The sequence below is a fragment of the Dermacentor silvarum genome, chromosome 3 (assembly GCF_013339745.2).
Source record: "Dermacentor silvarum isolate Dsil-2018 chromosome 3, BIME_Dsil_1.4, whole genome shotgun sequence".
In the NCBI taxonomy this organism is placed as follows: Eukaryota; Metazoa; Arthropoda; class Arachnida; order Ixodida; family Ixodidae; genus Dermacentor; species Dermacentor silvarum.
Genome location: NC_051156.1, coordinates 227,440,072 through 227,456,098, shown reverse-complemented (window position 1 = coordinate 227,456,098; position 16,027 = coordinate 227,440,072). Strand labels below are relative to the sequence as shown.

The 16,027-nt window shown below is 47.9% G+C and overlaps 1 protein-coding gene across 3 annotated transcripts in view; it reads left to right on the top strand.

Moving 5' to 3' along the window:
* The window catches only part of LOC119446833 (uncharacterized), a 70,274-nt gene extending 55,861 nt beyond the window's left edge, over positions 1-14,413 (top strand). For all 3 annotated transcript variants that reach the window (XM_037711397.2, XM_049664452.1, XM_037711396.2), the window contains 2 exons: positions 6,777-6,854; positions 13,902-14,413. In XM_037711397.2, coding sequence (XP_037567325.1) covers positions 6,777-6,854; positions 13,902-14,048 — 225 coding nt within the window. In that variant the 3' untranslated portion in view covers positions 14,049-14,413. The remainder of the gene's footprint in view (positions 1-6,776; positions 6,855-13,901) is intronic.
* Positions 14,414-16,027: the final 1,614 nt, after the last annotated feature.

The window sequence follows — 16,027 nt, the reverse complement described above, 5'->3', positions numbered from 1 at the left end:
CCATCACAGATCGCTTTGAAGATGAGGCCCGCGCGGGTGCGCACTTCGCCCACATCGCAGATTGCTTTCAAGACACGGCGCCCGCGCTACCGCGCTGTGAGTAGCAGCCGACGGGGTAGGAACGAACCCTCTCCCTCGCCTCGCCCCCGTGCCTCGCGCCCGAAAGAAGACCGCGCGCTTCCGGTCTGCCTTCCTCCCTCGCGTGCGCTACATTAAGCCGCGATTGCCGGCTCACCCTCGTACGCTTTCACTTGCACACACAGCGTACGGCGCGCGAAGACGATTTCATCGCCGTTGGACTTTATCCGGAAGCTCACGGCGACGGCAGAAATGCGCTTGGAATGTCCATATAATTGCTCTCGCAATAAAAGAAGAATGGAACGTGGCCACCTGTACATAATGACAAAAAATGTCGCAGTTTGACCCGAAAGGCGAAGCATCAATTGCGATAGCAAATTAGTAGAGAGCTATACGGAATAAGGATAGTAACTTTATCAGCTGTGTAAACTTGGGCATGTAGCAGCGCCAGCAACGCGCAGAACTGTTGTCGACGCCGTCGGCGTTTTGCCCGCGTTCGCACCGAACGCGCGCGGCGTTGGTGACTGTTAAAGGTGCCTCTGGGGGCGGCTAGCTTCGACGGTTTTCGACGAGGTGTTCAACGAGATCAGAACGGGACACTCGTCGAGCAGCGTCGGAAATCTTTACCACCTTCTCGCCAATGGCGTGCGGATGCTGCTAAACACGACGCCGAGCTAACTCGAGATCACTGATCTCCGCTATTTTAGTGGAGGTCAGTGCTCGAGATATCGAATGCATGCGACAACGGCGAGCCGAGGAGACGGCGCTGCGGGCAGAGCAGCGTTAAAGCCCCTTTAAGCAGCGTCAACGCGGCAATGGCGGGAACGCGTTCGCTAACGACGTCACTAACGGCGCTGCCAATGATGCGCGCGCTTGGGTGTGACGTAGAGAACGACGCAACTGGCGGCGCAGCCAATGGAGACGTTTAGCGAAACATAAGACGAACGGTTTTTCGTTTCACCTAGCCATATACAGCTTTCGCTGTAAAAGCTGAATATCTCCGCAGCCTCAAAACGCAGCCTGGTATTAGACAGTTTTAGTATTGCGGAAATGGCACCACGCTAAACGCAATAATATAGCGGGGTCAAACTGCGCATGCTCAGAACGCCATTTCAGTTTTGCGCGTAGCGTGCGTCCGCTATTTTTCAAATATAGCGGAGACGCTAAACGCTCGCTAAGTTTTATTGCGATAGCAATTATATGGACACTCCAAAGCAGATTTCTGCCGTCGGCGTCGCCGTCGTCGTCGCCGTCGCCGCGAGGTTCCGTATGACGTCAATGGAGATGAAATCGTCGCCGCGCGCCGCCGAACGCTGTATGTGCGAGTGAAAGAGCGCGAGGGACGCGCGCTTTCACGGAGAGTGAACGCACGGCGGAGAACAAACGCGTGTTCTGCGCCGTGCTCCCTTAAGGGCTGCAGAAGTAGGCGTCTCTTTCCTCCTTTACAATCACCATATATGTAGAGCAAACGCACCTTCTTCCGACGCGCGAAAGGCCGTGGGGGGGAGGGAAGGGAGGCGACGTTTAGCTGCGGAACCAAGTGCCTATTTATATCAGAGGCTCCGGCAACAGTCACCAACGCCGCACGCATTTTGTGCGAACGCGGGCAAAACGCCGACGGCGTCGACAACAGTTCTGTGCGTTGCTGGTGCTGCTGCATGTCCAAATTTATACAGCTGATAAAGCTAATATCATTACTCCGTATAGCTCTCTACAAATTTGCTATCGCAATTGATGCTTCGCCTTTCAGGTGAAACTGCGACAACTTTTTTAGCGTTGCAAACATGGTGGCACCCTCGGCCCGAGCGCTTGACATGCAGGCTCGTTTCAAGGCTTGGCGTGGATCCACACGGCTAGTTTGGTTGTCGAGCTGCTCAGTTTGCTGCTTTGACTACTCGCAGCTAGATGGTTTTGCGCTTAGCGGCGCATCGTTGTCTTACGCTATACTCTATCGAACAGCGTTCCGCAAAGATTTAGCGCGCGTAACACGCTAACGCTAACGCAAGCATTTTCCGCAATACTAAAAGTCTCTATTCCCATTTCCAGCCTCTACTGGTATAGACCGTTTTTTCATGGGCGCCGCCATTGCGTAGGCAGTGGCGCCATCTATGGATAGTTGGCATGCTGGCTTGGGCGAACGCCCGTGTCGTATGCTCGGCGGCAGTTTCTGGTGGACTTTTGTCGCACTCGCGCGGTCTATTTAGCATGAAATGGCGTATTCTACGTGATATATGGCCCTGTGAGGCGTAGTGAAGGAATTTAATTAAGTCTGAATTAATTAAGCGGCTCGAGTTTCTGCTGGCGTTAGGGCGGACGGAGCACCCAGCGCGAGGTGTGCGCGTTTGTTTTAGCTTACAATCAGCCTCGGATATCAGTTAGGTATTTAGTAAAATTCGTTTCACGAATGTTACCATACTGCAACATTCTCATCACTGTAATTCTAAGCTCTGGTTTAGCTGCAATGAGTAGTTACGAAACATTTGACGATCCTAACAGCGTGGGTACCGTTCTGCTGGCGAATAAGTTGTGCTGTTTACTTTGACAGGCGTTCAAGTTGTTAACTGAAGATACATTGGGCGACTTTCTTGTTTGCTGGGCAAGGTTTCCGCCCACAAATAAAATAGTTTGGTTAATAATAACCACATACCGTGCGGTGTTAATCACACTTTTCGAGTGGTCGAACGACCAGCTGCAGACTTCGCGAGCTTCCGAGGCAGTACTAAATGCTGTGTTATAGATCTGTTCTATATAGCGCATGGTTCAAGTGGTACAAGCATGCGGCACGACCATGCGAAGTCTTATTGCGTCGTTATCTCCTGTGCTGGTTTATTTTGTCGCAAAAGGCAGACATATGAACGTCTTTTTTTTTTTTTTCAGTCTCGTAAGTTCAGTAATCTACGACGCATTCACCCATATCTTACGGAAATTGTGCCCTTACAAAGAGCTGTTGGATTCCCTTTATGCGATCCCCTTTGTATATTGTGCCTTACAGAGCAAAACGGCAATGCCGATCGAAGCACGAAGCTTGTGTGTATCATGTTGGTTTGGCAACCGCAGTGCTCGCTGTGTTGAGCAATGCCTTCGGCCTGTTTCAGGAGGCTAAAATAGTGATTTGAAGTCTACTACACTTAAAATGCGTGAGAACGATACCGGTGACTGATGGAAATATTTTACAATAACTCTTCGTCGAGTGAAAACCGATACATCCAACATAGTTCACAACACATACACCGCGGCTGATGATGCGCGTCGCATTTTTTCACATCAAAGAGAAATTTCCAGATACTGTAGCTACTGGTGCACCTAAATGCTACAAACTGGATTTTAGACGACCTCGTAAGAACTGACATCCTGTAAATTGCACTCAGAACTAGTTAAAACACCTCTAAATCGTTCCGTAGCGCGCTACCGGTAACACATTCAAGAAAGCCGCGCCGCGCCGGCTCGCACAAGCCAGAGAGGAGGAAAGGCTCGTCGCGCGCCCTTTCCTGCTCGCCCGATGAAAAGGTCTATATGCCAACAACATTGTGATGTACGATTTTACTGGCTGTTTTTAAAAGCTGCTCGGATATTAAACGTTTTCTGAGATCCCGTGGTCCGTAAATTTTTTTGGTCGATAGTATACGTATCAGTACGCTACGTAGAAAATATTGTCACGTAGTGGTGATGGTGAAGAAAACAGTTGCAAAACTGTGAATGACGAAACTGACTTTTTATTGGGCTAACCTGCGCCCACAAAAGCAACTTACACTCGAAGCACAACGATAGCGGCAAACATAGTCGGCGATCGTCGAAATCTGATCAGCGGGTCAAACGCGTCGATAAACATCACTCGTCGAAGGTTCTATAGTGTAATCGCTGGTGCCCGCGTGGTTTCCAGAAGCTACTACACAATTCGCGTCGCGCATACATTCAATCAGATTACACAAGGTTTGGTGACAACAGACAGCGGAAAGAACCATCGATAACATTCGAGAAACTTCCAATACATGCAGACGCGTCCTGCGCTGAGCGATAACGTTTGTTACACGGTGAAACGCGGTTACCCGAGAAATATAGGCAAGTACACGTGTAAATATGACATGTTACCACTGCCAAGACACCTGGCACTACGCGACACGTCCATGTATCCGCTCTAGGAGTTTCTACAGTGATTATCTCAGTGGCATGGCTCGCCCTGATTGCCGCTGTATCTTATTCAGAAACAAAGACTGATTGATTAGCGAATACGAGATATATCTGCCTATGCTTGCACACAAATGCTAATTGACGGTAGTAAAGAGACGAACAAATCTCATTTCGCCCACAGTATTGATGGCAGACTTTTCGATTTGTTGTATGGGGACCAATTCTGTTAAAGAGCAAGAAAAGTTGTCTTTGACTATAAACAGAAAGAAATAATCTTTTAAGTAAAATAACTGCTGTTTCTTCCTTTGAAAGAAATTATCTATATAAAATAGTAATTTTCAGCTTTTTATTTGTTTTCTCGCATTTATTTTTTACAGTGTAGATAGATAGCGGGATAGTCACGCTATTGCGATATTGCGTTGATAACAAAAAGAGGCATGGCGCGTAACATTGTCCAGTCTTCTGTATTTAAAAAAATGTTGCAGTGGCTTAGCTCGGCTATGCCAGGATATACGTAGCGTTAGCAAAGGTTCAGCTGATTATTCTTAGCTTTCCTGGTTGTCTAGATTGTCAAGGATTAGCTTGATTGTCATGCTTACTGCTGCTCCAATGACACACACAAACGCCAGTCAGAAGCGCAGCGGCTCCAGCGCAGTGTCAGACGGCGACTGCACAGCGAGCGCGCGCCGGTGCCAGTGCGTCTACCACGGCTACGACGTCACTCCTCTGGAATGCGCAGACCGGCGGCGGTGAGTCGCGCGCGGCGGCGGCGGAGTGCGCGAGAGGTGCCGGCTCCGGTGGCTTCGGTGCGCAAGCCGTGTGACATCACTGATCCTTGCGCATGCGCAGCACGGCTCTTGATGTGCCGCGCGAAACGGGCTTGGCTAGGCCAGTGTAGATAACGCTACAAAACGAAGAAGCGGCGTGCTCAGGATACGATCACGTTGACCTACGTGGCTTCATCTCGACATTTCATTATCTTCTTTTCACCCGAGAGCGCCTGGCTAGTTTTGGGGTATGTACCAAAGTACGGGTGTCCGAATTTTAACAGGCGTGTGACTGCACACCGCACCCTTTTTGAATGCAGAGCCACTAAGGAAGTATGGCACATGGTGAGACAGTTCGTCCAAGTGCTACCCGGCGCTGGATCGCCAATGAATAGCAATCTGTCCGCCTAGTTAGTATTCACTGTCACGCTCTTTCTGTTGTGGCAGCGTCGTTGTATCGCGTTGGCGCGCCGCCAACCACAACGCGCCGCTTTCGAGGCAATGCAGGTAATTCGGACGATAGTAAGCAAATATCTAGCCGAACAGCTCGACACAGATGGTGAAGATCAGTAGCGCACCCAGGATCTCTGCCAGGGGGGTTGACAGTTTGCCAATACCATCTAAACAGCACTAATGTCGATTTCTTCACGGGAAATTGTGAAAAAAAAAATGCGCTTTTTGCGAGTGTGCAGACGATTGCGCGTCTTACATCTTAGTTGCAGCACTCAAATGCGTAAGGAAAGAAAAGGGGTTAAACAAAAGGGGGGGTTAAGTCGGCCTCAGGGGGGGGGGGGGGGTTACAACCCCCGAATCCCCCCCCCCCCCCCCCCCCGTCGGTGCGCCACTGGTGAAGATGCATGTCTTCCTACGCCAGTGACATACGCGTTTTTTTTTTGTTTTTTTTTTAAGTTTGGAACGGTAGAATATAGTTTTCGGCTCTGAGATACTAATGTTTATTTTATGTCATGCGGTGGTACCCTGCGCAGCAGAGCATGAGAAACGCTAAAGGATGTGTTAAGCTGCACATTTGGCACGTGCGCATTGGTGATTTACGTTGCGTCTAGCGTTTGTGTAAGTCATACCGACGCAAGTTAAACAGAAAAATGACATAGTGCACGTGCGCCTGCAGCGCTTGGGTTCTGACTCCGTATGTTTGATGAACAAACTTCCCTTTCATAGGCATTGCGCTCGGTCCGCCCTAGGCGGATTGCTCGACGCATAACTGCAGCCATCTCTCACTGCTCCCATCTGCGACCAAAAAATAGTTGCGTCACACATGAAACGTTTGTAATTCGACGTAGCATTAAGTGTCATACGTCTATGTCGCAAAATATTACGTATTTATTGCATGGAAGGCGTCGCAGATCCGTGCCTATTTCTCACCAAACAAGCGGAGTGACATGTTTCTACGACTAGCGGCCATAGCACACCACTTGCGCTTGCGATCAAATCAAATCATAACACGTCGCATATTGCTGGAAGCACAAATGTGCAGAAGTAATACGTGCTTTGACATAAGTTTGCGTCCACAAGTGGTAGTTGCAATACGTACATTATAGTTATTCCGTAGAAAGCGTCGCAGGTCTAAAATAACGGCACCGTGCGGAGTGCTTGCGTAGCTTCCGCAGCGTTGCCTGCTATGTACACATGCGCACACGCCTACAGTGCCACCAGGTATGTGCCCATGTATGAGATACACGTCGCAAGAGCAGTAACTGTTCGCTGCAGAACACTTCGCATCACGTAGATCTCAACTGGAGGCGAGTCTGCTTAAACTTTTGTGCAACTCCTTTTTTTCCGCAGCCCCTGGCTCTGGTGGCGTGGCGCTGCAAGTTAGAGATGAGTCACGTGAACACGAGAGAGGTCATCAAATTCATCAAGGCAAGTGAACCACGCGCTGGTTTGTACACAACAGACAGCGCTTCCTGTGGACTGCAACTCCCGCTTGTCTATTTTTACTGATTTACCTGTTTGGGGATCATCAATGCAACTGTTGCACCAAGCACTTAGATGAAGTCAGCTTAGACCCGGTGGGTGTGCTGGACGTCAAGTGTTCTATAGATTATGTTGTCAAAAATTTACAACATTTCAAGTCCCCGTCAAGTTTAACTAGTCCTCGCGCGCTAGTCATTTTAGAAAATGTGCTCACGAATAATGAGCCCAATTTCGAAGGTGAGAATCGAAGTAAAAACCACAATACAAATGGTGACATCGATATTCTTCATTCCGAAGTCATCGCGTCTGCTTTTATGCACGTGTTCCTGTTAACCACGAACAAGCACTGTTCATACTGTCACGGGTCCGTTGATTCATATATACAGTACTGACGGGGACTCCGAGCTCAGTAAACAATTGAAGATGCCGCAGCATCTCGTATCGAGCGCGTGACATATTGCGCGTGTGGTGGCAGATTGTTGTATGTAATGCTTGTAAATATATTCCGCCTTCCTTGTTACAATATAAAGCGATTCTAAAATTCGGTTTCATTGAGATTTACAGGGAGCGAGAGAGAGTTCTGAACGTTCACGCAAGGGAAATGGCAGATGTTGGCAGGGAAGGGGAAAGTGGAGGGTAATGAGGGGAAACTACTATGTGATGTGCGCCGGCTGTAGTCCAACTTGATCACTGTCCTTGAGAAGTGCGCGAGAAGGCGCATACTACGAGGGCGAGTCACATGAAAGTGAGCCAAAGAGAATATATGACAAACGGGGTACTTTATTTTAAAGTAGTCTCCATGAGCATTTAGACATTTGGCCCACTCACTAACGAGTCGCGTGATTCCCGTCTCATAAAACTCGTTGGGTTGTTGCTTCAAAAAGTTCGTAACTGACTCTTGCACGTCATCGTCCGACACGAATCTGGTTCCCTTGAGCGGCCTTTTTGGAAATTTGGAAAATTTGGGAAAATTTGGGAGTCGCAAGGTGACAGGTCTGGGCTGTATGGCGGATATTGCAGCATTTCCCACTTGAACTTTGCCAGTTTTGCGTTAACTACATCAGCGACGTGGGGACGGGCATTGTCGTGGAGCAAGATAACTGCGTTAGTCAATTTTCCACGTCGTTTGTTCTTGATTGCGACACGTAGACGAGCCAGCGTTTCACAATATCGGAAACGATTGATAGTATCTCCAGGGTTAGCAAATTATATCAGTAATGGCACCTGACGAACGAAAAAAAAAAAAAAAAACGTCAACAGCATGTTTCCGGCGGAAATGACGGCCTTTGCTTTCTTTGGGGGAGGTGAATTCGAATGTTTCCACTGTAAGCTTTGCCGTCGTGTTTCAGGCTCGTAGCAGAGGCACCATGATTCGTCCCCGGTCCCAATTGCAGACATCGTCACCCTCATTGTGATACCGGATCAGATGAGTTAAGGCAGCGCCGAACCTCTCCGTCTTTTGGCGGTGGTTCAAAATCTTGTGCATCCATTGCGTACACAAGAGACGATAACCGAGATGGTCATGAATTGTGGTGGGAACCGAACCGTGACTGATGTTCACACGCTCTGCCAGTTCATCGATGCTTGTCCTCCGTTCTTGTCTAATCATCCCATCGACCTTTGCGATTGTGTTGGGGGTGATTGCACCGTGGCTTTGGCCCGGTCTTGGATCGTCTTTGCCACTTTCACGTCCTTCTTTGAACCGTTTGCTCTAACGCTTCACAGCGGCCAGTGAAATGCAATGTTCACCGTACACGGCAGCCATACGGCGACTAATTTCTTTTTGGAAACACCTTCAACTGCCAAAAACCTCACAACACCACGCTGTTCAACTTTTGGGGCGTCCATTATGTCAGGCAACCATGTTCAACCCAGTGTATGAGAGCATTAAAGAAAATTTATCCTCACACCTGCGTGTCACTTTTGTAATTGATAGATGCCTGTGTCCTACGCGCATGCCTCGCAGATAATGTACCGAACCATTATTAGGCGGGGTGGGTTGGCTCACTTTCATTTGACTCGCCCTCGTATATGTGTACGTGCACACTGCCTATAAATACGGCTATGCATGTCTACACATCACTACATAAAGAAGTATGCATACAAAGGCTATCTACATGTATCAAAAGTACAAATCGCACAAACAATTAATGGCACACATCACATTAATCCACAGCCACTTGTCCAGACAGTCCTGTCATTAGCGATGAGAGCTCCCATTCGCCGATGTTAAGGCTGGCAATCGCAACACGCAAACCCACCCGCACTTCCAAGCACATGTGTGCATTACTGAAACAAGACAGAGGTTCAAAGAACTTGAAGTGATCGATCGAACCAGGGTTGTCTCAGGCTGGAGCCAACGTTTTGACAAGCCGAACTGCTTTCCCTGGCAGCGTCTAACGGCTGATTCTCCCAACCAAGGGGAGAGCATTACATCACGTAGCCAGCTTGGCATGCGAAGCCCCTGAGAAGTCATTCCTTTCGCTTTTTCCCTCGCAGTATCCGCCCAACATGTGACCTCCGAGACCTGGCACATTGACCAGGGGTGTTTGGTTTCCAGTAGTTTTTTAATCGATGCGCGATTTTATTCGGTCCACCTGCCGTAGCTCTACCTGCAAAGCGGTATCACTAAAACCTACTGCGCGCTCTGGCGTGACGATTACGTGTAGGGCCGATACTTTTGGCTTCAAATCGTGTTGAGCGATGCTCTCTCCTAATTCTTCCTTCCTGCATGGTCTCAACCCCAACGGAGGAGGAAAATGAGCGAGCGCGTAGAGTAGCGTGAGACAATTCGAAATGTTAAAAAAGAAAGGGTCAACCAAGTGTCGATTCTGTAGAAGAAAAGGTCGACGTACATAGTAGCTCAAATGATTCGATGATTGTCACCGACCCCGTGAACGAGGTGCCAACGCCGGACCAAATTCCAAAGCCGACTTATCAGCTTCCGAAAATAATCCCACGAAAGCAAGGACAATTAGTAATGGGCTCTCTGGTGCGCCAGCGAACGCCGGTTGCTGCCCAAAGACCGAGTCAGAGCCCAGAGTTGTCAAAACACAACAAAATATATTCTTCCCAACAAGGCAGTTACACACACACGTGCACACTTAGGCTAGACACATCACAATACAATTCAGATGGGTATTCACAAAACACAGGAAAATAATTAACGACAAGCAGTAAGAGTCCAACACGTAAAGTACAAAATGAATAGGAAGACTAAGTGTCCAATCGTATTCACCCGTGCTGGTCTTAAGCCGGATGATCTCGGCGTAGCTCGAGGCAAATCTCGAAGAAGGAACTTCTTCCGGAAATGCAGACGCTCGATGAACTCGTCCACTAGCTTGCCGGGGAATCCCCTTCTTCCGCAGACGGTCAGTCTTCACGTCTCTTTTTCATGCTCATTGTTCAGTAATTTCCTATCATATTCGCATCGTATTTCACGCGCAATTACGTCGACATTGTCCTCTTTAGCGTCGACGCTTGGTGCACCATTGTTTTTTTTTTTTTTATCTAGAGGCCAGGTGGGCCGATCCCGAACATTGCGGAGTCTGTGATGCAATATGGTTCATTATCGACTATATTGGCGTTAACTACGCCGGCACCGTTCATTTTACCCTACCCTGTAACTGATTATCGCTTTTTGTAGGCACTGCTGAAACTGCCTTCTGAACATCATTGCCTAGCGCGAGCCCTGCTCAGTCCAAGCGAACTCGCCCCAATACCCAAAAGCTTGCCGTACGCCGGCTTTGCCTCAACATGTCTATATCTACGGTGGTACACCCTTTACAAAGTTTAGTGCAATGTGGTTATGTTCGACTATATTGGCAATAATTACGCCCACACCGTGAATATTACCTACTCTGCGACTAATTATCCCTTTTTGTCTCGTTGAGACCTGCATGTTTTATACCTTATGCGACTCGCGACGACGCTCTGGAGGCGCGTTTTTCTTTTTGCTGCAAGTGGTTACAAGATACCCAGATATGCCAAACCTGTGTGAAGTCAGCTAAGAAGAGTCTTAAAGAAGGGGAAGGGTGATAGCAAGGGGACGTAGCGGAAAGTATTTTCCTTTTTTATTTGTGGAAGAAATGGGCACATATACCCTTGGTCCCTTCGATGTCGCAACTAATCGCCAAAAGCTAACCCCTCACACCTTTCTTCAGCGAAGCTGTTAAAGTGAGTTGCACAATGGTTTTCGCGCGGCGGCATTGTCGGTATCAAATATCTATCACAGAAAAGCCAGCAACGCAACCTTACAAGGCCGTCGGAACGCGCAGCCAGACAATGGCGTCTGTAGATCCAGCGCGGCATGAAGGACCATGAGTCGGATTTAATGGAAAATATAGAAATTATAAGCTCGGGTATAGTGACGCTTTTGAAAAGGCTCAGGTTAGCGAAAGAACTGTACCGGATTAAGTTAAACGTTTCCAAAGTCTTGGGTACATTTTGGGCAGTGACAAAACAGACCTGTATGGATTGCGAAGCGTGTGACAACCCTCTGATACAGCTTTGTTGTCTTTGATGCATAAGTTGCTTAGATTTGCATTGACCTGCGAATTTCTGAAGGTAAATAATTTTTTTTATATTTCGACTTTCCCCACCTTGTCTGCACACCAGCTTATCCCCCTCCCTCCCCGGGGACACTGAGAGTGGGAAAAGGTGAGCCATATAAGTGCTCCCAAAAATGGCGCAGTTTCGCCCGAAAGGCGAAGCATCGATTACGATAGCAAATTAGTGGACGGCTATACGAAGTAAGGATATAGTTTTATCAGCCGTATAAACTTGTAAGCAAAGGCATACTAACTAAATGAACAAGCATGTTGTCACGCGCGCGCAAGCCAACATGAACGCATCTCACTCGATGACCACGGAAACTCGCGGTCGAAACGCTGGAGTGAGTAAACGCGGCAGCAGCAGCGAGTGAATTGACCTTCGTGCCGCCGCTCGAATCAACGCAAACTAAGTCGTGAAAACCCAGCGCAGAGCGAACTCTGTCCCCGCCGCAGATGACTTTCATGATACAGCCGCCGGGCGGGTGCGCGCGGCATAGAACGGTCCCCCACTCCCTCCCCTCCCTGCGCAGCCTTGCGGCCCAGGCGGGCGCGCGCGGCCGCTCGTGCTGCGCGGAGTAGAACCCTCCCTCCAGAGCGTTGCGCGCGACTGGAACACGGCGCGCTTCCTTCCCGCTTCCCTCTCTTGCGTGTGCGAGAAGGGGAGGGGGGGTCTACAGTTGAATGCTTCCTTTTTTATTTTTTTATTGCCTCTCTGTCACGCCTCAAATATGCTTGCAAGCAGCACATTTTTCTGCAAGCAGCACGTTCCCGTAATCGCTACGTGCCTGTCATAGGCATACGCGCCTGGGGGGAGCAGCGACGCGGATGAACTTGTGTGTACTCTTCGAAAACTACTTGACACCGGCCACGAACAAAGCTAAGGCCCCAGAAAATTTCTGTAATCTTACTAGATACAATGGCCCGCCGGCTTGCACCTCTAGAAATGGGCTCCCTTAATTGTCCTTATTCATGCCTCTGCATGAGAAGCGAAATGTCTATGTAAATTGCCCTAATATCCACTATTGTAAATACTGCATGGATTGTAAATAGGCCCTCTTTGTTGTTCCCCACTCGGTGCTTTCTTTTTTTTTTTTTTGTGTGTGTGTGTGTGTGTGTGTGTGTGTGTGTGTGTGTGTGTGTGTGTGTGTGTGTGTGTGTGTGTGTGTGTGTGTGTGTGTGTGTGTGTGTGTGTGTGTGTGTGTGTGTGTGTGTGTGTGTGTGTGTGTGTGTGTGTGTGAATGTTACAACTGTTGTCACTATATTTCTTTCTTCGTTCCTTCTATGCTTGAAACAATCGCATCTATTTATGCACATCCTATACTGATCACTCTTCATTGCAACATTACAACACCCCCTTTGCTGGACAAAGTTAATTCAGGTGCCATCCATCGCCAGTTCGGCCAGCAAAATCCACTTTCTTTCTTCCAACAGCCACAAATGTAGTCCCTTTTTCCACAATCAGACGCGAACTTTCGCCTATTTGTTCTTGACGCGACGGCGAAGACGTTCTGTGCGTGTGCACGAGAAAGACGATCGCCCCCATGAGAACCCTCCCCCCACCCCACCCTACCACACCTCTTTCGGACCGCCATTTAGCCCTCGATTTGCTTTCATTTCAACATTTCCCTTTCATCCGTGTCATTCTTGTTCTAAGTGGTGTAGCTCATTCGGAACTTTCTGTTCCGTGGGAAAGGGCGAAACGGAGGTCCGACGGTTCGACCCCCCCCCCCCCCCCCTGGCCACGCCTATTGCTGCGCCTATAATTTTGCTGTCTCAGTTTTCACGGCGTTGCACTAGAAAACACCGACGGTTTCACCTCAGGTACAAAGTGGAGCACATGGCTCATTGGAGCACACTTATATGAAGACATAGAGCACCTTCTGTTACACTGCAAAAATTATGAGGGACAAAATGCAACACAGTGCTGCACGCGCATTAGTACAGTTTCTCGAAAAGGAGGAATATCTCAAGCCTATAACTAATTCCGCTTGTTGCAACTTTGTAACATTTAGTGCAGTGTTTGGAACGGGGCACTAGTAAGGGACGTCATTTGTGCTTCCACAATAACATTTGTATTTTGCGAACTGTTTTCTCTCTCTCTCTCTCTCTCTCTCTGTGTGTGTGTGTGTGTGTGTGCGTGTGTGTGCGTGCGTGCGTGCGTGTGTGCGTGCATGCGTGTCACCGCTGTTCTTTTTCTTTATTCTATGCTTTAAGCAATCGTATCTTTTTATGCACATTGTTAGCAACCGGTGTCGTCTACAGGCACATACCATTACACATGAGCAAAAAGAAACAAATATTGAGGTGAAACACAAGGGTGACCAGCGCTTAGTGTCTTAGTGTAAAATACCGCGCACTCTACAGCTATTGGACCACAGAGTCGCGTCGTCGACGATGTCAATTGCAGTGAGCAACGCGACTCACTCTCTTTCGTCCGCAGGAACACGCCCTGAAAGGCCCCGAGGGACGCTTTTCCATGGAGGGTCAGTACAGCTACATGCTGCTTGCGAAAGCCCATCCGCCGAGTGGATCCGACATGGACGACGCTAACCTGTGCCCAGCTGCTTGGGACAACTTGGACGAATAGCGATGCCTTTCTCGAGCGCGATATTCGCGGTGATGCACTGTTGCCAATGGCACCAGAACTTTCGAAACTTTGCATGTAGATGGCGCCGTTAAGCGGTTCGTTTTTTTCCTAAATGTAAATGAAAATCCATAAGTGTTCTCGTTTAACGACTGCTGCACCGATGTAAACTTAGTACGTCGCCCTTAACTCCACCAGTTTATTATATTTTAGTTATTGCTAAATATCCTTTGTATACTGAAGTAAATGAAGTCTTGGCATTGGTATTTCGCAACCCTGCGACACCCAGCGTAGCAACAACCAATACACAACTTCATAAGCTGCAGCTGAGCAAGCCTCTGTATTGAATAAAATAGTTCCTTTAAGAATAGTGTGGCGTGTGACGATTTTGCGCAGCACAGCATCGACTTAACAAGAACTATCCGCTATCGATGCACTTTTGGAAACGTTTATTTAAATTTGAATTTAAATATTTAAAATGCGCGAAGAAGACAAGACGTAAACAGAAACATAGACGCACACACACTGAATCTGAATCTATGAACCGACAACTCCAACAACATGCCTTACTTTATAATTGCGACTATTTTTCTTTTCATTTTTTAAGCGAGGCTTTTTTTCGCGGACCCTCTTGGACTTTCCTGACAGTGGCTGGCGAGTCGGGCGGCTGCCCTGCTGAATTGCTCATGCAGATCAACAATATTGCTGACCTAACGAAAGCTTCTGCAAAAGCAAGGCAAATCAAAATACTAGTTCGTGCTTTTAAATTTACCTTTACTTATATACCTGCTCAACGTTGGCCTTCACAAAAAATATAAACTGTGAGCACCAGCAGATGTTGTGGTTGTTGTTGCCTATCACGTCTGTGGCTCCTACCCACGATATTGGCCAAGGAATGGGTGGATTATTCCAATTTAATATGAGGCATAAATTTCCGAATATCTATGGAATTAGCGTTGAATAGTGTAGAATTATCTGTTAAAATAAAATCAGGAAAGTCATGTTGAATTAGTAATAATTAATTTAAAAGTACAAAAAAAGTAAGAGAATTTAGCAGGGCATTCGGCTGGATTCTGTAAGAAACGTTTGGACAGCGGAGCAAGCATCTCTGTGACTCAATCCCAAAGTGGAGGCCCCAAACGAAGGTTCTCTTAAGTCCAGGCCAAGTCTTCGAAAAGGTATTTCCAATAATATTTTTCTTGCCGCAGTCAAGTGGCGACAAGAGAGAAGAAAGTGATGTATCGTCCCTTCCTCATTACAAAACGAGCAGAGGGGGGAGGGAACCAAACCCGACCTGTGTAAGTAGAAATTCAGGGAGGGAATGCGGCAACATAATTTGGTGAGAGAGACCTCAAGCATCTTTGTGTTACAGGATTCGCTACGCCAGGAAAATGCCAGGTGCTTATAATCTGGAGAAGCAGTCAGAACTGAGTTTGATAAAGCTTTTCTGATTGATCGCATCCGAAATATAGCCGCCGGGATGTGTGCTGTCACTGGTAGAATAGAAAGAACTGGGCCGGAAAGTGATGTCTTTGCCAGTGAATTGGCAGTTTCATTAAAAAACAAGCCTTTATGACCAGGTACCTAGATCAAATGAATACATGCCTCCCCGTCATCAATTTTGGCCTGACAAAGCAAGTTCTACCCCAAGGCACATCGGTTGCAACACTGCGTACTATAGGAGATGACCATGTCACGACGTTTTCAGTAGACGTCTGCTCCGATTCTTCACCATGTCCACAATGTTGCTATTTGCCCTGACACAAAATTTAGTCCCATGATTGCTGCAAACCTAATGCCTGAACAAGCTGCAGCTCTGTGTCGCCTTTTGGTTTCCTACCACGACATCTTCGACCTCAACAATCTACAATTGGGCCAGACTTAAACTGTTAAGCATCACATAAATACTAGTGTGATGCCAGTCCTATTCATCGCCGTCCACATCAAGTTTCTGCTTCAGAGCGTAAGGTTATTCAAGATGA